The sequence below is a fragment of the Pollachius pollachius genome (genome assembly GCF_949987615.1).
Source record: "Pollachius pollachius genome assembly, chromosome: 9".
In the NCBI taxonomy this organism is placed as follows: domain Eukaryota; kingdom Metazoa; phylum Chordata; class Actinopteri; order Gadiformes; family Gadidae; genus Pollachius; species Pollachius pollachius.
Genome location: NC_136942.1, coordinates 19,752,287 through 19,774,413, shown reverse-complemented (window position 1 = coordinate 19,774,413; position 22,127 = coordinate 19,752,287). Strand labels below are relative to the sequence as shown.

General features: G+C 46.0%; 2 protein-coding genes and 1 long non-coding RNA gene across 3 annotated transcripts in view; 2 read left to right on the top strand and 1 right to left on the bottom strand.

Moving 5' to 3' along the window:
- Positions 1–484: 484 nt before the first annotated feature.
- On the top strand, positions 485–4,150 carry lactb (lactamase, beta). The gene is made up of 6 exons (XM_079743444.1): positions 485–951; positions 1,122–1,188; positions 1,284–1,474; positions 1,557–1,875; positions 1,977–2,142; positions 2,458–4,150. The coding sequence occupies exons 1-6, from the start codon at positions 586–588 to the stop codon at positions 2,990–2,992; spliced, it is 1,644 nt and encodes a 547-aa protein (XP_079599570.1). The 5' UTR covers positions 485–585; the 3' UTR covers positions 2,993–4,150.
- A 307-nt stretch (positions 4,151–4,457) lies between these two features.
- Positions 4,458–5,469, bottom strand: LOC307080652. Its single transcript, XR_013812101.1, has 3 exons — positions 5,422–5,469; positions 5,099–5,153; positions 4,458–4,596 (listed from the first exon to the last, which is right to left on the bottom strand). It is a non-coding gene; the product is annotated as an uncharacterized lncRNA (long non-coding RNA).
- Positions 5,470–7,014: 1,545 nt separating this feature from the next.
- tmem266 (transmembrane protein 266) overlaps positions 7,015–22,127 on the top strand; it is a 22,442-nt gene continuing 7,329 nt past the window's right edge. The window contains exons 1-4 of the mRNA XM_079743443.1: positions 7,015–7,089; positions 8,087–8,196; positions 11,282–11,470; positions 21,886–22,040. Of these exons, the coding sequence (XP_079599569.1) occupies positions 8,183–8,196; positions 11,282–11,470; positions 21,886–22,040 (358 nt within the window). The 5' untranslated portion in view covers positions 7,015–7,089; positions 8,087–8,182. The remainder of the gene's footprint in view (positions 7,090–8,086; positions 8,197–11,281; positions 11,471–21,885; positions 22,041–22,127) is intronic.

Here is a 22,127-nt window from a genome sequence, read left to right as displayed (position 1 = left end):
TTCTGAAAAAGAAGATGTAGATCATACTTTATTAAAACTACATTAGGTTGACCTAGGACCTCCATGGGCTCATATAAGGGGGCTGAGCTTCTCCTTATATGTTCCCCATTTCTGATCAAAGTGAGTGTATGTTTTATTGAATGGGTTGGTATTCAATGGGGATAAACTCATAAATGAATGGAGCACGGACGGATGCAAGCTATACGGGCAGAAACCTTATCATGCATGTAGGTCCAACAATAGAATCTGGTAGTTCAAAAGTACAAAAATAAATGCACACTAGTATGTGCAATAAAAAAAATATATATATATATCTTCACGATGTTAACAACAACTTAAAAAACAATGGCATTTAAAAAATGGCAACACCGGTGTTTTTCCTGAGGTACAGCAGACTAATAGGCATGGACCTATTAAAGAAAGTTAACAATACGCGATTCTGAATCATGGGTCGATTAGTTGGGTCTGGATCACGGATGTGAACAGGAAATTAAGTACTGTTTTAAGGCTCGCCGTTATGTTCTGTTATGTTATGGGCTAACGTTAACCGTATTCCCACTGCCATAGGAATACTGAAGCTTGATAATGTCGCCGTTGTTAATGCCTCTGCGTTTTCGTGCTATGTGTAAATATAAGTCAATCGCACGTTATTCAAATGCGCTGGCGAAAGGAGGTAGATGGCGTGTCGGCCACCGACTGTCGGATAAGCAGATGAACGCCTGGTCACAACAACAAAGGCAGTACATAGGAAAGTCTAGTACAGAGACCTCCAACACCAAGTTCTATCTGTGGTTTGGCGGAATCGGAGCGGGGATAGTTCTAGCACTTGGACTCAAGTATCGTTATGATGGTGGCAACAGTTTATGCGATGCTGAAGTTTCAGATGAGAAGAGAATCGGCACGTATCGTTCAGCCGTCAGGGTCAGTAGAGACCTAGTGGAACGGATAAAGGTAGGCTGCAAGGTACATCTGGTTCTTTCGATGTCATTGCATTTCCGGTTGGTGGAGACTAGAATATTAGCCCCATAGATTATAAAAAGTTTGCATATACTCTGATATGTATAAATGGTTCTGTATATATAAAACATAATATTAATTGTTTACTTCCTCCTTCACATTAGTACGAGGTGGGGGCACCTGGATTGGTCATTGGAGTCTCTGTAGATGGCCAACAGGTGTGGTGTGAAGGTTTGTTTCTGACAAATAATGTTAACACAAACCTTCTTCATTTTTTTTTCAGCATATTGTAATACACTGAGCATAATCTTTGTAATCTAATTCAGGCTTTGGTTATGCTGATCTGGAAAACCGCATAGCATGCAGACCAGAGACAGTGATGCGCATTGCCAGCATCAGTAAATCCCTCACAACCGCAGCTGTGGCTCACCTCTGTGAAGAGGGAAAACTAGACCTGGATCTGCCCGTTCAGCAATATGTCCCTGAGTTTCCTGCTAAACAGTTTGATGGAGAAGATGTGAGTTTCTTGATGTCACCTTCATTGTTAGCAGTCTCGCAGACTGTTCCTTCATAATTTTGTGTTGTGTTATTTTTCGCAGGTCACCATAACCTCTCGAATGATTCTGTCTCACCTCAGTGGGATTCGCCACTATGAAAGAGATGCCAAGAAAGTGAGAGAAAACAAGGAGAAAGCAAAGAGACCTTTGAGGTCCCCAATTAAAGAAGAGACTAGCTTGAATAAAGGTGATGAGAACAATACAAACACAGAAGAGAACATCTCCAAGGAATCCAAACAAGCAAAACCAACGGAGAGGAAGAAGGAGTTTGAGCAGGAGGAGTACTACCTGAAAACCAACTTTGAGAATGTCTTCCAGGCCTTGGACCTGTTCAAGGATGACCCGCTCATCTTCAAACCCGGTCAGGCTTTTTGTTTGTCAAGGGAAGGTATCTTGGTTCACCACACTTGATTCAGTGTAGTTTCGTGCACCAACTGGGGTTAACATGCCGTCTGTTTGCAGGCTCCACCTTCCTGTACTCCACCCATGCCTTCACCCTTCTCAGTGCTGTTGTTGAGCGGGCGGCCGGGCAGAACTTTTTGGATCTCATGGGGAACATGTTCCATGAGATGGGCATGGTCCACACGGTGCCAGAGGAGAATGAGCCCATTATCTACCACCGTTCACGGTAACCCCTGAGCCAAGCTCTGACCTTTGAGTCAAATCGTCAGGCCTGCACAGTGTGCTTAAGAAGTTTAAACGTTATTAATCTAAGCTATTCATACTAGTATTATTGATATTTAGAGTATTATAAAGATACACACGGCAACATAATATCCCCTGATAATTAAAACAAAGATTATATAAAAACTAGCCAATAAACAAACTTACACAGAATAACAAACAGTGAGCCATATAACATTGAAACATCTTCTTAGACATAATTTCTTGGGTTCTGTATGGTTCAAAACTACCTTTGAATCCCATGTTTTTGTTTTTGCAGATATTACCACCTGAACAAGAAGGGGAGGGTGGTGAACTGCCCGTATGTAGACAACTCCTACAAGTGGGCCGGAGGTGGCTTTCTGTCCACAGCTGGAGATCTGCTCTTGTTCGGCAACACCCTGCTCTACAGCTACCAGCTGGCCCAGCTGAAGGACACCAAAGGTCTTCTGCCTGGCTTCCTCAGACCACAGACCTCCCTGGATCTCTGGGCCCCAGTGGACAGGACAGAAGCCAGCTGGGATAAGGACGGACTGTACGCCCAAGGGTGGTTAGTAGTGGAGAAATCCCAAAAGTATGGCCAGTGCAAAAGTCGCAGGCACTATGTTTCACACACAGGGGGCGCTGTTGGAGCCAGTAGTGTACTGTTGATATTACCCAGTGAAAGGACACCTCAGCCTGAAGGAACGAGGGCAGAGTTCCTCCCCCGGGGAATTGTGGTCACCATCATCACTAACATGCAATCTGTGGGGCTTAATAGCACGGCACTGAAAATAGCCTGCGAGTTTGACAAAGCTACTAAGAAGAGCTTGTAAGAAGAATCGGCTGACCCAACAGCACCAAACAATATACATTGTATTATTATATTTTTCTCTGAAATCACTGATGGAAAATCATTTCTTGTAGTAGTGTATTTTGTGATTCGTTTCCAATTTTACAAACTTTGTAATAAATACTACAATTTATCACCACTAGGTGGTAGCAATATACTTTTTTTTTTCATAAACGGACATTTGTACAACAAAATATGATTATACTCTAAAATGTCATTGGCATGTGGGAATTACTTGCCGTGGGAAATTATTTATTCTAAACTTATCTTCAGAAAACACAAAAGTGCCATCCTCGGGTAGCATAGCATCCCAGTTTGTTGGGGTTTTACAGGAAGACGTTTTTAATTGCTTTGGTTTGCCCATTTTCACTACGAATTGCATGCATATTTACGCACATTCAAAATGTTATAATTTATTGTATTCATGTTATATTATGTATCAGCGTATTTTATATTTAGGTGACCGACAGAACTATACAAAGGAGTTAAAAATAAGGTCTGGCAAGTTTGTGTGGATGTCATCAATCCATGAGCAATTGTTAATCAGTCTTTCATATGATGTCAAGAGATTATTAGTTCCAAGAATAAGAATTAAGACGTAACACTTGAAAAAAACATACATTGAGAAAGCATGTCTGTGTTGAATATTATTGAATATGCTCTTTAATATTTACATATAATTTACTTTTCATAATAGTCGAATAAAAAAAAACGTCTTAATACATCAATCTAATATTAATCTGTCTAAAAAAGTTAATTGTATAAATGTAACGTAACATTAACTTCCCATCCACATTCATCACGCTATAACGTCAGATGGCAATGGAATTGCTCATTTACGCTTCACACTGTAAAAGCGTGTAGGTCTGTAGTGACAAACTTTGTCAAATTGCATTAAATCGACATAATTTGAGGCTTTATATACGTACATATATCCTTGGTGCAGCGGTCATTATAACTAATCCAGATAGATTATCACCAGCCTTAATTAATGCAGGGAGGATCGGTGAATACAATCTGGCCTGTATGAACTGTGTTCGCTCGTCTAATCACCCCTTCACATCCACTTCCAAGGCAGCGTGCAGTCCCTCACAGGAACCACTCTTACGTCCACGGTAAAACGGGACTACTGTGCATAAATACAGTAGGGTCATACTCTGGACTTCACCCTCCAGTACTGTTGTCGGCCGCTCCGTGAACTGTCTGTTTTGGTTTTCCACGTCCTGTATCAACACAGAACGTAATCAATGTCCATGTCCTTACTTTAGTACTTAAAGTTAGAAAAGCATACATTTCTAAGTATCGACACAACTGTATCTACCACTCCATTTTAGGCAGTGTTCCTGATCAGCAGCCGTACTAGTATTTTTTTTATTGGCCATGTACATATGCCTGCCGTGGTGGTGGTGGTGGGGGGGTTGGTCCTCAACTTACTTGCATGCGTAGTAGACGACGAAGGCCAGGACTGTTAAGACGAGAAGAGTGACGATCACAACGGCTGTGATCAGACCCGCATGCCCCCCGTTGATGGATGTGCTCTGGAGCTGAAACTGCTCACACCTGCTGCCGATGTAGCTTGAACTGCACCTATAGACCGGTAACGCAAAGGACACACGCACGGCAATATGATACGTCGGTTGTTTGCGTGTATCAGGAAGTGCATGGCCGGAGGTATGCTTCAGGGCGACTGGAAAGTGGGGTAGAAAAGGCCATCCAGTTATACAGCTCCGCAGGAAAGGGCATTTCCTGGTCGGTGAAATTCCACAGTAACATCAGGTATCACTTACACACAGGATAGTGCCTCCATGAAAGGTATTTGGTAGCATGTTCCACCATTCATGCAGTATGAGGCCTGCAAGGCAGTGCAGGGTTCTCCATGATCTATAATAGAAATGCGGCGTGTGTAATGTCTGTTACAACTGTTTTAGTAAGTATCACCACCACTTACTTCACTACTACTGCCAAATAAAACATGAATTGACTGCAAATTAGATGTGTGTTAACACCACAGACACCCTAGTAATAGGCTTAGATGTTTCATCTTTATCATACCAAACCATGAATAATAAATGTCAGATCCAGATATTACCTGCCATCATTTGGGATTCCTGTAGGACGAGCTGATTTTCGTTGTTAAGAAACACCTACAAATAAAGGAAAAAAACTGTCACACCAAACGAGCCATATTAAGAATGTTTGAAACACTATCTCAAGCACCTAGAAAAAGAGCGAGGTAAATTGACCAGAACTAAACATACATTCTCGGCAACAAATGGGAACCAATCGTACAACAACTGAACACGGGTGGGAAGATTTCTACCTGTCCAAATTCCAACAATTAAAGTCTCTCTTCCACATCCAGTCTCTCTTCCACATCCAGTCTCTCTTCCACATCCAGTCTCTATCTCTTACCAGCTCATCAACCCCCAGGTCCCAGTATGTTGCAGCAGGTTACCAAGGTGAGTCATAGTAAAGACTCAAAATAACTTGGATCTGCCTTTTGTAAGCCTGAAGAGCAGCCACGTGGGCGGGTACCTTTAACCTAAAACATGTTGAGAATGCAGTTTGTCCACGTTGTCAACAACATAAAGGGAGTCAGGATTATACCACGTTTAATAATATTCAAATATTTTACGCAGGTTTAAGAATGTTTTACCATTTGGATAGGCGGAGCGTTCACGCCACCGTGTCATATGGGTATGAAGTTACTAATAGGCTTCTACAACATCATACGTTACTTCTCAGCACTGTAGCCGGGCCTACAACAATCATTGTTCACTGTTTAAAGGGATTACAATCAGAGAGCATCCGTTCGACTTGTTATTTTTTTAATTCTGGTAGCCCAACTTCTTTACAAAAAAACATCCCTTTGGTGTCCTGAGTTTAGATCTCCGGAATGGAGACAGACTCAGACAGAGAGACAATGGCTCAGGGTTTGGTAGGAGACAATGGAATGAGTGGCACGCGGGCAGCTTTGGAATCACAAGATCGCGCGTGAACGGAGTCGTGGGAACGTACCTGTAGCCATGGCCCTAATAACACGTCTTATCACTTCCGCTTGACATGTAAATACATATGCGTTGGGTTTCCAAACCGTTAGGCGACTCATCAGGGGACCTTTAAATTCTAAGCAGCTCCTTTAATTTGGTGCAATCTTTCAATATGCTGAAACTGATATTTGTGTGAAATAATGTCTGACAACACATCATGCAGGATGGATATCGTTTTTTTCTTCTTTTCACACACGGGAAACACAGTTTTACTAAGTAAAATGTTAATTATCAGTGGAAGCAATAATGCTGGAACTGTTTGGAGACATATTATTGCAAATGTCAGCAAATCAAGACTTCGAATATGATATACCAGATAAATACAATATATTTAATAAATTAAATAAATAATATGGGTAAAATATAAAATAGCATATTTTATTGACTGCATCGTGTGCTCGTTGTTCAACGGTTTATTTTCCCTGAGTGAATCCTCTTGTTGTTATCGCGAGGAGCTGAAGCTCAGTGGGTGAAGTGAAGCGCGAGAGGTTTTACGTCGACGTTTCTAGGATGCGATAAAAAAAACCGTTTGCGGGCTCGTGCGCCTTACAACTGAAACACAGCATTAATGACCGCCTTCTAGCCTGGGAATTTAACATCAACGGCTTCCATTCGCTCCACATCTGTGGGGAATGGCATTCTGTCTTCAGCAGCTGGACAGCTCCTGGACCTGAGCCTAAATTATTTTCATCATTATTATTATTATTATTATTGTGCACATGGAGTCCCTCGTGCGATGTGGGGGATGCCCTGTCAGCACGCGCACGTTGAGCGTTACGCCATCGAGCTTTTGAAGCGGCATCGCAATCCATATAATTCAATGATAGCTAATCTCACACCATAAAGTATGGTGCTCTTAGCCTGCGATAGCCGTCTCCTTCTGTGTTTACGGAGCAGCAGCGTCGCAGCCTACACGCCAGAGACAGAGAGAGCTAGCCGTGTGCACAGTGGTCCTCGGCCGGGGAGACCTGACCATCATCACTGCGAGGGCAAAGGAGTCACGACCACACCACCATGTAGAGCTGACAAGGTAGGATATACGCTTCGTTTAATTTTAAAATAATGGGTACAAAGGTATAACGTCGTTTTTCTTGGTCCTGCTTTCTGATTCAAGATCCACTATCTTTAGTGACAATTGCTGCCACTGTATTTCCAAACGACGTTACACGGCGTTTAAACAGGGTAATGGAAATGCACGGCACTACGTTTTAAGTAGCTGCTCTTTGGCTGTTGAAGACGGTCAACTATAATTTTGACAGTATCATTTTTCTCATGTGATGGAAGACACTGAACTGCAAGACGGAGACCTTAATTATGCTAATACCCCAATGCGTAACTCCAACTCGTCTTCACGTTGACATATACGGTGATTACAGAAAAACACTGGCTTTTTAAATCATGTGTGCTAAGAGCATTTTTTCTAAAAGTAGGCTACCTCCTTCTTTCTACCTCATCATTCTACCTTTATGTGTGTGAGTTGGTGAACTTTCAGAGTTCACACAAAAAGTCCAGGATTTTGGACTAGGCGCAAATACACACCATAACTCTTTAACTTAAAGGACGTGGATTGATTCACGTTGAGTGGTATTTCATCTCCTGTGCTCTGAGGCATCGCTCGCAGGCTTTCTCCTTGCCCTCGCTCACTACTCAGTGCAATGCTTTTTAAATCAATGTTACCTACCTTGAGAAATGGCTCCCAGTAGTGTTATTGATTGTAATGATATTATATACGGTTACAATATTATATATATAACTATGTGGTTACGTGAATCTGTGGTGTATGTGGGGCTGGGTGCCTGGTCCTGAATGTCAGATCCTTGCTCAGCAGCTGGACAGGGTTCACATTGAAAGGGCTCTCTGCTCAATGACGCTCTATCTCACGGCACAAAGAGCTAGCATCCTGCTGTACTTGCTATGCAAGAAGTGTGATGTTTATCCTGTTCTATCCAGTTCTGTTTAAAAACACACCTGGCTTCCCTTTCCTGCTGGTGGAATTTCCCTTTTTCTGCTTTTTTCTTTGCTCTTAGGAAAGGTAGGAGCCAAGGCCCTCCTGTGGTTACAAGCAATCTGTGCTCATTGTGTGGAGACCATCCTATTCAGCGCTTTATCAGGACTTCATCAACATGAGCAACCCTCAGTAAGTACAACACGCAACAGTCACAGCTGCTGTTGCTATGGTCTGGAAGGATGCAAAATCTTTATACCACACACACACACACACACACACACACACACACACACACACACACACACACACACACACAGGAAGACACTCTCAGTGTGTGTGAGGATGAGATTAGGAGAGGCGTACACCTATGTAAGTCTGGAGGCCCTTTGGTGAATGGCATTAACCAAGGGGATGGGGTGTACCCCATTGTCAGTGAGGTACACCCCACCTTCCCAAACCCCCTTTAACATTCAGAAGGGAACCTCGCTTGTCATCTTTTCTTATTAATACTTACGCTCTTTGTGGTCCCCTAGACAGGCCCTGCATTCTGACGACATAGCAGAGAGAGAGAGAGGGGGAGAGGGAGAGAGGGGGAGGGGGCGGATGGTTGGTGGTGGCAGGGGGGGAGTGGAATGGAGTGGAGTTGAGAGGAGTAGGGGATGAATGCAGAATGGGTTCAATCAGCTGTGTCTGTTGGTTAAAGGCGCAGCAGCAGTGGTGCTGCGGACCCTGCATGGAAACCTCGACCCACCGTCTACTATCTGGGTCTCGGATTGGCCCGGGCTCTTTGTTGTGGTAGATGCGGGCACTTGATGGACCAATCACATGTGTGCTAGCGGAGAACCCGTTGATGAACAGATAAACAAGAAAAGGTTATTGCTTTTTAGTGTTTGCTTACAGACGCACAAGGGCATCAATTACAAGCTGTTGGTCACTGATGGCTCCTTGACGCAATGACAGATGTGAAGCATTCGCTCAAGAGAGAGCCAACTGCACTGAGGGCTATTCTCACGTCTCCTCTTTTAGACCGCCTATCTATCTGTCCATCCATCCATCCATCCATCCATCCATCCATCTATATATCTATGGCTCTGTCTGCCCATCTGTCAATCTGTCAGACTGCCTGCCTGTCGCTTTGCCTTCCTGTCTGTCTGCCCACCTGTCTGTCTCTCCACCCATCTGTCTAGATCTCTTTATCTTGTCTGCCTTTTTCCTGCCCTAAGGATCTAATCTCCAGCTGAAAACAGGAAACAGGGGGAACATCAGATGCAGCTTTCTCCTCGTATTACGTTTGTTTCTACATTTTCATTTGACTTTGTTAGGGAGTGTTAGTTTTTTTCAAGCATTGAAACAAAGCAACCGAATCTGAACAGGACAGAATGATGCATTCCATTCAGCATTAGGAGTTATCACAATTTAAATTGACTGTAGGCTTCTCATGGGCGCTGGTCTTTACCAATATACTGAGTAAAACCATGCACACCTTTACAGAATATGCGATTGGCGTTTGTCAAATATCCTTGTACAGAACATGGTGTATATATTATCCGCACTATAAGTGTTGCATGTGTGTCCTCTCTCAATCACACAGAGAACAATTCCCAAGGATATTCGCCAATGTGTCTCTTTTTTTCTTTTCCTTTATTGATGACATTGTATATCCCCCCTAGGCGTCACCCTGAGGGAGACCAGACGTTAGCTTAAAATAACTGACTGCTCTACAAGTGTACCATCGTGTCTCGCTCCCCTGACTCAGGGATACTGGCTGCTGTATGCTCTAGGCCACATGAGTGAACTGGCACCTTGAGCCTCTTTCTCTCACGCTCTGTATGCGATGCCATCACACCGGTGTATCGCCATTCTCTGAGGAGCAGCCAAGTGTCTGTATACAGGCTTATTGGGTGAGACAGTGGAGCACTGTTGTCGACAGCTGGCCAGGGAGGGAAAAAAATTGCTGTGGCAGAAAGCACTCAGAATTACAATGATACTGCTGCCCTCTTCACACTGCACGCTGCATTCATGCTGAGGCAGCGTCACAAATCCGTTTAAAGACACACCGGTAGATCTTTCTTTCCAGATGTCATTTTCTGTTGGAAGTACCTCTTCCGTGCTGGCTGCGACAGATACAGGGTCTTTTTCTCGAAATAGGATTCCTTGACAATTTATTAATTGTTGCTAAAGATTGCGTATATTTGAGAATTTAGAGCGAAATGATTTCATTCACACTTTAACATTTGCCACATTGTAGCAAAAGGTGTATATGTGTGTGTGTGTGTGTGTGTGTGTGTGTGTGTGTGTGTGTGTGTGTGTGTATACCCTATGTTAACCTTTCTGCTTCCTTGTGGCAATTGCTGATTACATCGCCCCAGTTAGATATTTGTCTGTGTTTTTCGCTGTGTTTGCCGGCCTCATGGTACACAGCAGTGTTGGACAGCGAATACTCCATCCCTCGCCTTTTTCCAGGATGGCGACCAGCCACTATACTGGGGTTCCTGGCTTGGTCTTCTGTCGTCTGGAGATGGGTTTTGGTTCAACTGAGTTTGTGTACGTCATGACATGATGACGATCATTGTCCTTGTGGTCGGTCAGATGCGCAAGGTGCCCATTTAAAGCAGCGAGATGCACGGGTGAAACTATTCTAATGGATTTCTGAGGCAAATAATGTGCAATCATTTGTGTGTATCGAAAAGGCAGGTTTGTTTGGTCCACGGTTTATGGTCCAAGTGGCAGCCTGCGAAGAGGAAAATAGTGGTGGAGATTTCAAAGTGTGTGGCAAACGCATGGCTGCCCACAGTTGAATGAAAACATCTTTACATGCATTACATTCAAGGGGAGAGCTGCGGCTGCATTTTCCTCTGAGGGCCTGACTATATTAACATTTTACAAAACTGAAGGTCTGCTCACTGATCTTTTCCTGGCCCCTCCTCCTTCCCCTGTTTGACCTTCACATGTGTCTCGGATGGAGGCTCTTGGATTCACCGGCCCCAGTGGATTTGGTTCCCCTTTGTTTTGTAATCGATGCCACCCACCTCTGAAGTGCCGGAGTCATCTGAGCCTGTGCATTGACTGATCCGGCCTGCAAACTTTTGTTTGTCTTCTTTGTCATGGTGTCTGAGTTGCTGGGACTTTATCGAGACAAAAGATTTCCATTGAAAGAAACAAACTTCCGTTTGAAAAACAAGCAAACGCGTTTCATTGAAGTGTAAATCAAAATGGCCTTGAGACAGTGCTCCGATGTTTATTATTGATCTTGTTTGTACCCGGTGCACCCCAGGGCTGCTCCCCAGGCCGGGGCCTCAGAGCTGGAGGTGATCTCCCAGCAGGTGGAGGAGGACAACCAGGCTGGGGCCCCCATCCAGCTGGTCAGCTTCACCTACAGAGACCTGCCTCTGGCTGCCCTGGACGTCTCACTGGCTGGGTCCCAGCTCATCTCAAACCCAGATGAAGAGGATAACCGAGATGGGTGAGAACTCCTACAAACACATACACACGCAATCATGTAGCCACATATTCACACACACACAAACTTTTATTACCTGTATGTGAAATGTGGTTAATTACATCTCATTGGAAGAAACTGATAACACTTAATTTACGTAATGAGTATAATAAAAAGTAAATTAGTTATAGTTCCGTTTCAAATTAAAACAATGTTTAGCTTGATTTTTTTATGCATCAGTTAAAACAATCATCTAAGAAGGATGACGAGTCCCATTTTATTGGATGAATAACCTGTATGCATAATAGAATAATCAGTACAATCTATAATTTGCCTGTCCCTTTATGTCTCTGTTGCTGTGCCTTGTGCATTTCATTGAATGCATTGTTTTATGATCAGAGAATAAAAACATATTTAGCCATCATTTTATTGGTATGCCCATAGAAAGCACATCAACTGAGACGCATACCTAATACTTATGTGGCACAGAACACTCCTACGAGTCAAGACATGTCGCTCCGTTCCTCTTTTGGCGGTTACTGGCAGTTATTTAGTGGCCTGTTGTCTTTGTAAATGTCAGAGCACTATTGGTGATACTTGTAATCTGCCCACAGTGGCATTTCATCATGGGGCGCGTGTTATTTTCCGATCGCTGTGTCCCCACACCACGGGGCCCTGGTAGTAGACCTAGGCCAGGTCCTGCCCCCATCTCAGCATCCCCCTGTGGGCGCTCGCCTTTCAGGAAGTGTGACTCACGAAGCCTCTGGCGCGCAGCGCCGCCAGCACCCATGCCGAGAGGGTGTACAAATAGCATAAGTTTTATCAGAGGGCCCATCGTTACCAAGGCTACGCCATCCAAGCCCTGGTGAGCAGACCGACCGCGGTCCGCCTGGACCGGAGCTGGTCTGCACCGGTTGGGGTCGAAGGCTCCGTAGGGATCAGGGGACAGATGGGTCCCGACTTGAGCCATCCTACTTCCTGTCTCTCTCTCTCTCTCTCTCTCTCTCTCTCTCTCTTTCTCTCTCTCTCTCTCTCTCTCTCTCCCTCTCTCTCTATATATATATATATATATATCGCTCTCTCTGTCTCTCTCTCTCTCTCTCTCTGCCTTTCTGTTTATATCTCTCGGCCTTTCTGTCTGTTTATACTCTTTCGCACACACCAAACCTTTGCCAACACTGTGCACAGGATTTTGTGTGTGTGTATGTGTATATATATATATATATATATGTGCATGTGTGTGCTGGCAAAGATGTGCAGTCATGATGACTGTGGGCAGTGAGCATCAGAATGAGGCCAGATGACTCTCTGCTACTCTGGGATGTGGAGTGGAATTGTCCCACTGTGCCTGTTTGGCACTCTTGAGCAATCATGACGTCAAGAAGCCATACTTGGAATATCTGTGTTTTGGGGAAAAGGGATGTTATTGCATAGGCCAAGGCGCCCTAAATGTCCCAGTCATAGGTGGTTGTGTAGTTTATCTGCTAATCCAAAAATCTACTAAGCATATTTCATGGTATCAGCATCTTCAATGAGCCTTCCTAGATTGGAATTCCTGATTTTCATAACCCACAGTCATTCCATAACACGTTTTGGCTGATCTGTAGTTTCACTCACACCACAGTGCATTTTTTTCTTAAAAAACACAACAGGTTTCTTCGGCCTTTGTGACTCATGTGTGCAGCATCAGAGGAATGACAAAGGTCTGTTTGGTGATTGGAAGAATAGCATAAGCATAATCCGTTCCACAAGGTAGTGGTCAATCCCATAGCCTAGGAGATCTGTTGCAAACGGATGCGTATTATGTTAAAAACGTTGAGGCTATTATGAGGAGTCGTGGAACCTAGCTCTACTGGAGTGTGTAATCTTTCTATTGATTTTCAAGTTTAAAGTTTAAATTTTTAAACAAGCCTATTAAAAAAGCATTCTTAGGATGTTTCTTTATACACTTTATACACTTAATAACATTATATGAAGGAGGTATAACTCAAGGCCGTCGGTTCTCCCCCACGATTTGCAATGGCATTCACACCTTATCTTCTTATTGATTACAGGCGCGGTTGTTGCTGTGTTTCTCCGTCCACACAAAATATGCATTACATGTGACCATGCAGGGCCTAGCTGGTGTTGGGTCGGTCCATGCGGATGTGCAGGCGTGGGGGAGTAGTATACGGTTGAGATGTGCATCCAGTCTTGCGCGGCAGATTCACATTCACGCTTGCTACCATCAGATGTGGGCGGCTATGTAGGAGGTAGATGTTCTTGTGGACTATACAAGGGGCACAGGCAGTACTAGCTATTTCTCTGCTAAGATGGATGGAATTATTAATACACTTTGTGCTTTGCCAATCCTTTTGCAGAAAATGCTGGTTAGACCGTAAATGTGAGTAACCTTGGATCCATAACACCCCATTCCGTCCCCACAGTAATACCTCTCGTCAAACAGACCTCAGTTTCACCCTCAAGGAGGTAAAGGATAAATAAGCAACTAAATAAACAAATGTATTGTTCAGTTGGATGCAGCATGTGAGGACCCCTAATGAAATCAAGCAGATCCTACAAAAGATGAAGGAACGATGCGGTAGGTTTAGATCTGCATCTTTCTCAGTTCCAACCCCTTTGCGATAGCCTGACCTCCAGACTCTGGGGCCTCTCTCTCTTTCTCCCCCAGCCTGATCTGCTCAGCCCAAAAGGCCCCCCTCGCCCCCTCCTCACGGCCTGCCTATCAGCCCCACAGCAGCCTGGAGTCTGAGAGGCAGCAGCTGCAGCCATATGCCACTGATCTCGTCTCTCTCTCTCTCGCTCTCTCTCTCTCTCTCTCTCTCTCTCTTGCGCCCCTCTCACTCTGAAAAAGAGAGGGGCGTGAGACACCGCAGCAATGACAGATGGATCGTATAGGTCAACATACTGCTGTAACTGGAGGAGGAGGAGGAAGGGGCAAGAGAGATGAAGAGAAGGTAGACTGAGGGAGAGAGGTGGCGGTGGTAGGAGTGGTGGTGATGGTAGGGAGGTCACTCCCCACAAGTCCATTCACAAAGCTACCAGCTGCCGATGAGAAGAAGATGTCTTTCTTTGACGATTGTCATATCTGTCCATGTTGGACCTTAGTGCAGGACTGTGTGGGGCCAGGGTCACACAGGGCTCTATAGTGAGGCGAAGGGGATTGGACGGAAGAGAAAGCCAAGATTGACTCCATTACTCAACTGAAGTCCCACCAAGCTTAAATTAATTTCTTGAATTACTTATCCCAGCAATGTCTAGACATTACTTTCAGTAACTATAAAGTATCCTGGCATTGAGCCAAGTGTCCATTAGAATGCTCCAGTTGTAATGTTTATGTCAGGAGGGATCATTTGGACCACAATACCCATCAAACTGCAGGTGTTTAAATATATGTTTGCATTTTAGCCACAGCAATATTTCCTGATTCGCCGAATCCAGAGCCCGAGAACTGTACCCGTGGATGAACATGGGTGTCTCAAAACGGGGGCGAGGGCATTTCCCTTCCACCCCACTTCCGGTGACTCTATTTCAAACACAAGGAGCAACAGTGCCCTCCATCAAATCGTGTGCCTGGGCTGGCACTGTGTGCGGCACAATAGATGATATTTGAGTGCAAGGTTTGAGGGTTTGTTAATATTCACAGACATGCAAAGTGTGAGATTGCTTTTCGGGCTGAGTGCGAAAGGGCTCAAGTGTCCTGTTGGAAACCCATTTATCAGGAACAGCTTGTCTGCCGTGCTGCACATCAAGTCACATCCATCTCCATTTGCCTCGTGAGTGCCGCCCATTTCTCTGCCTTAACCCCCTCTCAGTCCCTCTATGTCAGGCAGACCGGCTTTACGTAGCGTGGTATCCAACGCGACAACACAAGGGGAGTAGAGCAGAGGAGAGGGATGAGGGAGGAGAGCAGGTCGTTGATGGCACCCATGCAAACCAATGCATTTTCATCACGGCGCTGAAATGCTTCCACAAACCTCTGATATCGGAACACACCACAGGCTGCGTTCAACAGAGGAGCGGGGACGAGCATCTTTGCATGTTGCCATCCGATATTAATTATCAATTCATTTGACTCGCTATGTCGCCGCAAAGCATTTCAAGTGATGAATGTTGAATGGGTATGGAGGCTGTGAAATGCAGAATTGATTACCTGTGATAAGATTACGTGGAGCGCCGCTGAACACATTCGGCACGACTAAGCCATATTTCTTTCATCACAAGTTTCTATGCTACTATTATGATATGACAGCTGAGCCAGCAGTTATTGCAAAAGGGGGAATCTCTAGCTCGTGGCAATGTTGGCATTTTCTTCATTTCTTTTTTACTTCAGAAAGAAAATCGCAGGCAGGCGAAAAGCATATATTATGTATCATATGAAAATGTCTGTCCGAGTGAAGGATGTTGCGTGTGAGCTCAAACGAGTTAAATGAAATGAAGAGGGCCCTTCCAACATCTGCTGTTCGCCTGCCTGCCGGCGCACTGCCGTGGTCCATTTTCCATTCTGCTTGGTCCTGCTGACTTCAGCAGATTGGTGCCAATTGGTTGGGAGTTGATGATGTAGAAATCACAAGGCATGATAATCACAACAGCGATAGACAGTGTGAGACACAGAGACAGCGAGGTGTGTGTGTGTGTGTGTGTGTGTGTGTGTGTGTGTGTGTGTGTGTGTGTGTGTGTGTGTGAGAGAGCGAGGGAGAGGTGAGGGAGCCATTGAAAAGTGATGGAACATTTTTAGCTTCAGTTAAACTAGAACCTTTTTGTAGAAGACTTAACATACCTGTGCACAAGAGAATCTTGTGTTTCCTATGTTTGTCATGGAGCTTGACGTCCAGCTGTTTTCAAGACCAGCAGTTACTTCGAAGCAATGACCCTCCATGTCAGTCTATTCAACTGCTGTACCATCTGGATGTGGATAGTGCAGTGGAGGATGGTAGAGGATAGTGGAGGATGGTAGAGGATAGTGGAGGATGGTAGAGGATAGTGGAGGATGGTAGAGGATAGTGGAGGATAGTGGAGGATGGTAGAGGATAGTGGAGGATAGTGGAGGATGGTGGAGGATAGTGGGGTGGAGGATGGTGGAGGATGGTGGAGGATGGTGGAGGATGGTGGAGGATGGTGGAGGATAGTGGGGTGGAGGATGGTGGAGGATGGTGGAGGATAGTGGAGGATGGTGGAGGATGGTGGAGGATGGTGGAGGATGGTGGAGGATAGTGGAGGATAGTGGGGTGGAGGATGGTGGAGGATGGTGGAGGATGGTGGAGGATAGTGGAGGATGGTGGAGGATAGTGGAGGATGGTGGAGGATAGTGGAGGATAGTGGAGGATAGTGGGGTGGAGGATGGTGGAGGATGGTGGAGGATAGTGGGGTGGAGGATGGTGGAGGATGGTGGAGGATAGTGGAGGATGGTGGAGGATGGTGGAGGATAGTGGGGTGGAGGATGGTGGAGGATGGTGGAGGATAGTGGAGGATAGTGGGGTGGAGGATGGTGGAGGATGGTGGAGGATGGTGGAGGATAGTGGAGGATGGTGGAGGATGGTGGAGGATAGTGGAGGATAGTGGGGTGGAGGATGGTGGAGGATGGTGGAGGATAGTGGAGGATGGTGGAGGATAGTGGAGGATGGTGGAGGATGGTGGAGGATGGTGGAGGATGGTGGAGGATGGTGGGGTGGAGGATGGTGGAGGATAGTGGAGGATGGTGGAGGATGGTAGAGGATAGTGGAGGATGGTGGAGGATGGTGGAGGATGGTGGAGGATAGTGGAGGATGGTGGAAGATAGTGGAGGATGGTGGAGGATAGTGGAGGATAGTGGGGTGGAGGATGGTGGGGTGGAGGATGGTGGGGTGGAGGATGGTGGGGTGGAGGATGGTGGAGGATAGTGGGGTGGAGGATGGTGCGGTGGAGGATGGTGCGGTGGCTAGGGTGCGTGTGATCCCCAATGCAGTAGGTATCCTTGAGCAAGATGCCGTACTCTATATTTGATAGCACCCCAATGACCCAGTGACTCAACTGCATGCATCGTTATTCGTTTTGGATAGTGTCGACTACAGTGTCTGCGACAGGTGTGGGCCTCAAATGGTTTCAATATGGTCAACAGACAAGCACTTCGATCCTACAACCCGTGGCTGTCTCTGCAGTTTTCTAAATGCCAAAACATGAGTCCAACTCCCCTGTGACTCCACCTTAACACCTTTACATTATGCTGAATCTTGTCTCAATTAGAGGCAACGGCGTGATACCGCTGAGGAAAGGCTGTCTTCCTCCTCAGTCAGGCCGTTAGGCTCTTGTGGACCGAGCCAGCTCTGAGCTGCTGTCTTTCAACCTGATGCATTTCTGTGCCACTGCCAGGACAGCCCAAGTGTCGGGCTGATTATTTTAATTAAACCTTTATTTAACCAGGTAAAAGTTTCATTGAGTATTAGTGTATACTATTTCCCAAGGGTGAACCGGCCAAGAGGCCAGCATAAAGCAAACAAATACATTCAGGTTTCGTACAATCAAGCGCGCATTTTTTTTATACAATTAAAAGACTGTTTTGGGATTTCATAGTGAATGTATTAGACAGTGGAAACGTCCATATTCTAGGACCTTAAGTAATGAGCCAAAGGCATTCATGTGTGTGTGGGGCTGATACTTCAACCACCGGTGTTGTGCACAAGTACGCTGTCGCGCCTTTTGTTTCAGGGGTCCGTTATGGTTCAGCGGCCGTTTATTTATGCCTGCAGCTGCTGTGTGTTAATCTTCTAACACACAAACATGATCGCTTCCTCTCGACCTGCTTGCAAAATGCTGGACTTCTTCATGAACCTGTGTGTGCGTTTCTATGTGTGTGTGTGTGAGTTTGGGTGCGTTCCTCCATTCCCCGTGTGTGTATGTGTGTGCGACCCTTCTCTGGGATTACCCGTTTGATCCAAACTCGCCGTGACCCCTTGCAGAGAGTGCAGCGGTTTGCCCTTGTAGGGCTGCTCCTCCGCCTCATAAATACTTACCCTCAGCGTTCAACATTTAATGTGGTTTTCTCCCAAATGAAGTTTCATCCTGCTCCCAGTGATTCATCATCGCCACTTACTCTCACCCTAGACGGGGTCTTACTTTACAGCTTTATTAAATTAATACCTTTTCTCTGCGGCTTCGAGTGGAGTTCTGAATGAATTACGCTCCCATACAGGGCGGGCTAATATATATTATTTTACTTCTGAAAGGGAAGTAATCTTCTTATATTTGTTTCACCGTGCAGCGCTCGTGCAGCGCCTGTAGCACGCTAGCGCCACCCTGGTGGTGTCTGGTGAGACGGGCCTACGGCTCCCCTATCATGAGCACCGGATTGTCCTCCAAATGAGGTCATCGACGCGCTCCATGACCTCACTCCATCACATCTAGCACCCGGCGGGCTCATGGGGGGACTGTAAAGACAACCGATACTGTGGATTATGGGTTAGGTCATACACTTTTATGTGTACACACGACCACCGCTCCCAGCTGTGTGTGTGTGTGGGGGGAAAGTGTGTGCATGGCGCATTCTGTGTTTGAGATGGTGAACAGTAAAGGGAAATGTCTTGGCAACCGCACCGAGCGCATGAATGGCCACATCAGTGTCCTGGCATTCAACCGTGTATCAAGTATTGCTTAATTTAACAGGGAATGCGTTTCCCTCGATCTTTCTCCCTATTCCCTGGCCTCATCTTCAACTCCCGACTATCTGTCTCCAGGTTTGGATCTCTTCCTAATGACTTTTAAAGTAGCCATTGCTCCTTCCTTTCACTGCACACCCACCACCACCGCTGGGTCTCTTGCTTCCTGAGCTGAAAAATGAGCAGGCAGGAGGGAATAAATCCCCTTTAGTCCCCAGACAGACGTTCCTCACGGCGTTCCCGCTGTGGGTGACAGGTGACCACGGAGAGCCTCCATTTGTTTGACTGAACCACACCGGAACCACGGTTCTCCATCCGTCGGCCCGGAGAATGACACAAGGACAGTGCCGTCCTGCCGCCCGCTCCCCTCCTCTCCGGGGTAATGTCCGACTCGTGGCTTTGAATACCAAGTGGAGCCGGAGGGGGGGCGCATCGTGTGCCTCCTGGGGTGATACGTCATTATCTATTGACCATAAATCACCACACGGCCTCAGCCAATCACTTTCTTCAACTGCAGCGAAGGGAGAGCATGTGTAAAGTGGCAGATGGAGATTTAGGGGGAGTCTTGGAGAAAATCGACCACACAAACAGGGTCAGGCAGTCACCCTCTAAGAGGAGGAGAGGAAGACGAGTGAGAGAGAACCCGTCATAAGCTTACTGCCAGAAGGTCCAGGAGGGGGAAACGGTCTGTATGACATACACATCACAGACTGCAGACCTGAGACAATGCAATGCTGGGGTTGTTGAGGAATCTATCGTGAGATGGTGGTTTTCATGACTTTTGATCAGTTTATATTATTGCACTAATTATAAAAGAAGGCAATCTATTAGAAAACATATCATTTGCCATATAAATGAATAAGGGTATTCATTTTAATCTTAACCATGAAATTTGATTCATACTTTGTAGCACTCATCTTTGTAGCTGAGGATGATACTTTGTGCCAGTACCCGCCAGCTGGTATGTGGAGCACCATAGTCAGAAATGGGACTGGTCAGGCAGCTATGCAACTAACCTCTAAACAATGGAGGTTGTTTCGGGATTTCAGATGAAGCTCAAATCTCCCCAATAATCTTGACCTACATGGTAGATTAACCTCATTTGATTACAATTTGCTTGTTCTTAAATACTTCCTTTTTCGGGATTATTAACTTTGGTATCTAATAATAGCGTTGTCCTACCCATTAAAACTGCACATCTTATGTTCTTTAAGTGCAGCTTAAACAGGCTTTTCCGGCATTTTTCCCTGTTAGACAATACCATTCCTGGCATTAATACAATCAAGGATCAACTTATAACGTTAAAGAGAGATCAGTGAGTATCAACTTGAATCAAGCATTGCACACTGTATTTTGACCCGTACATCACATATCCTATATCTGAATATATATAATTTGCTGAAAAGGAGACAAAAGAGATCAATACATTCTAACCTACATAGCCTTAGGAGAGCGTTTCTTGAGACAATATATATCAATGCATGTTTTATATTTATTTAGATTTATTTTAACCTTGTGGTCTTCTTCTTCAAATTGTTTCTTGTATTTATTTTAACATATAAACGTCCTCCATCTTCTATCTTTCCCGTGCTCCACTGCTTTATGTGGTATTTTCCAGATAATCAAAGGCTATTTAAACAATAATTTGATTTATTAAACCTCTGACCCCACCTTTCCCTCAACCTTTTCACCTGGATGCAACAAAGTAACCCTCTCCTTCATTGAGGTAGAAGGACGCACCAAAACGTCCCCTAGGTGGACTAAGACTGACTCTTGAGCCACTGTATGTATTCATGCGTAAATGAACCCATGTGACAGGTATATAGATGGGTGTAGTTCCCATGGTCAGAAACAAACGTTGGGAGTCATGAATACTGCTCTGTCATGCAACAAAAAACAAATAATATATTGCCCATCATTTATACCCCGAAACACAAATAAGCCCTGGTTTATAAGTCCTATCCTGTCCATATAATTGACTACAGGTCTATTCCATTAGGTTGTACTTGCCACACTTACCCTTGTAAAGCAACCATACTCTTCCACCATACTGCTCTTCTACCCTGGACCAACCCGATGCCACAGACGCTCACTCACTCACACACACACACAGCTATTTACCAGATATGAAATCATGACGAGGGTCAGATTTCGATGGGACATCATGTCTTAGGTTCTCCCTGCTCCATTCTAAAGCCCTCCCTCCCTCTCGCCCCCTCTCTCCCTCCCTCCCTCCCTCCCTGCCTGTTCTCCCTCCCTCTCGCCCTCTCGCCCCCTCTCTCCCTCCCTCCCTCCCTCTCGCCCCCTCTCTCCCTCCCTCCCTCCCTGTTTTCTCTCCCTCTCGCCCTCCCTCCCTCCCTCCCTGTTCTCTCTCCCTCTCGCCCTCTCTCCCTCCCTCCCTGTTCTCCCTCCCTCTCGCCCTCTCTCCCTCCCTCCCTGTTCTCCCTCCCTCTCGCCCTCCCTCCCTGTCCTCCCTCCCTCTCTCCCTCTCTCCCTACCCCCCTGTTCTCCCCCCCTGTTCTCCCTCCCTGTTCTCCCTCCCTGTTCTCCCTCCCTCCCTCCCTGTTCTCCCTCCCTCCCTGTCCTCCCTCCCTCTCTCCCTCTCTCCCTACCCCCCTGTTCTCCCCCCCTGTTCTCCCTCCCTGTTCTCCCTCCCTGTTCTCCCTCCCTCCCTGTTCTCCCTCCCTCCCTGTTCTCCCTCCCTGTTCTCCCTCCCCCCCTGTTCTCCCTCCCTCCCTCCCTGTTCTCTCCCTCCCCCCCTGTTCTCCCTCCCTCCCTCCCTGGTCTCCCTGTGGTTGTGTTTCTCAGGTCCAACTGGCTGAAGCCCTGCTGCGGCCGCAGGGCGGCACTGTGGCAGGTGTGCCTGCTGTCCCCGGGGTTCAACTGCTTCCTGGTGGCCTGCGTGGTGCTGGTGGTGGTGCTGCTTACCATGGAGCTGCTCATAGACACCAAGCTGCTGCAGTGTGAGTGACCCAGAGCAGGGCTCTGAACCATCTACAGCATCATCCTTACTGCATGGTCCACCGTTGATCACAAAGTACCCTCGGAAC

Excerpts from the sequence above, each read along its gene's own strand:
- lactb (XM_079743444.1), top strand. The coding sequence starts at position 586 with ATGTCGCCGTTGTTAATGCCTCTGCGTTTTCGTGCTATGTGTAAATAT. Across the intron at positions 952-1,121 it reads ACCTAGTGGAACGGATAAAG|TACGAGGTGGGGGCACCTGG; the intron begins GTAGGCTGCAAG and ends CCTTCACATTAG. Across the intron at positions 1,189-1,283 it reads CCAACAGGTGTGGTGTGAAG|GCTTTGGTTATGCTGATCTG; the intron begins GTTTGTTTCTGA and ends AATCTAATTCAG.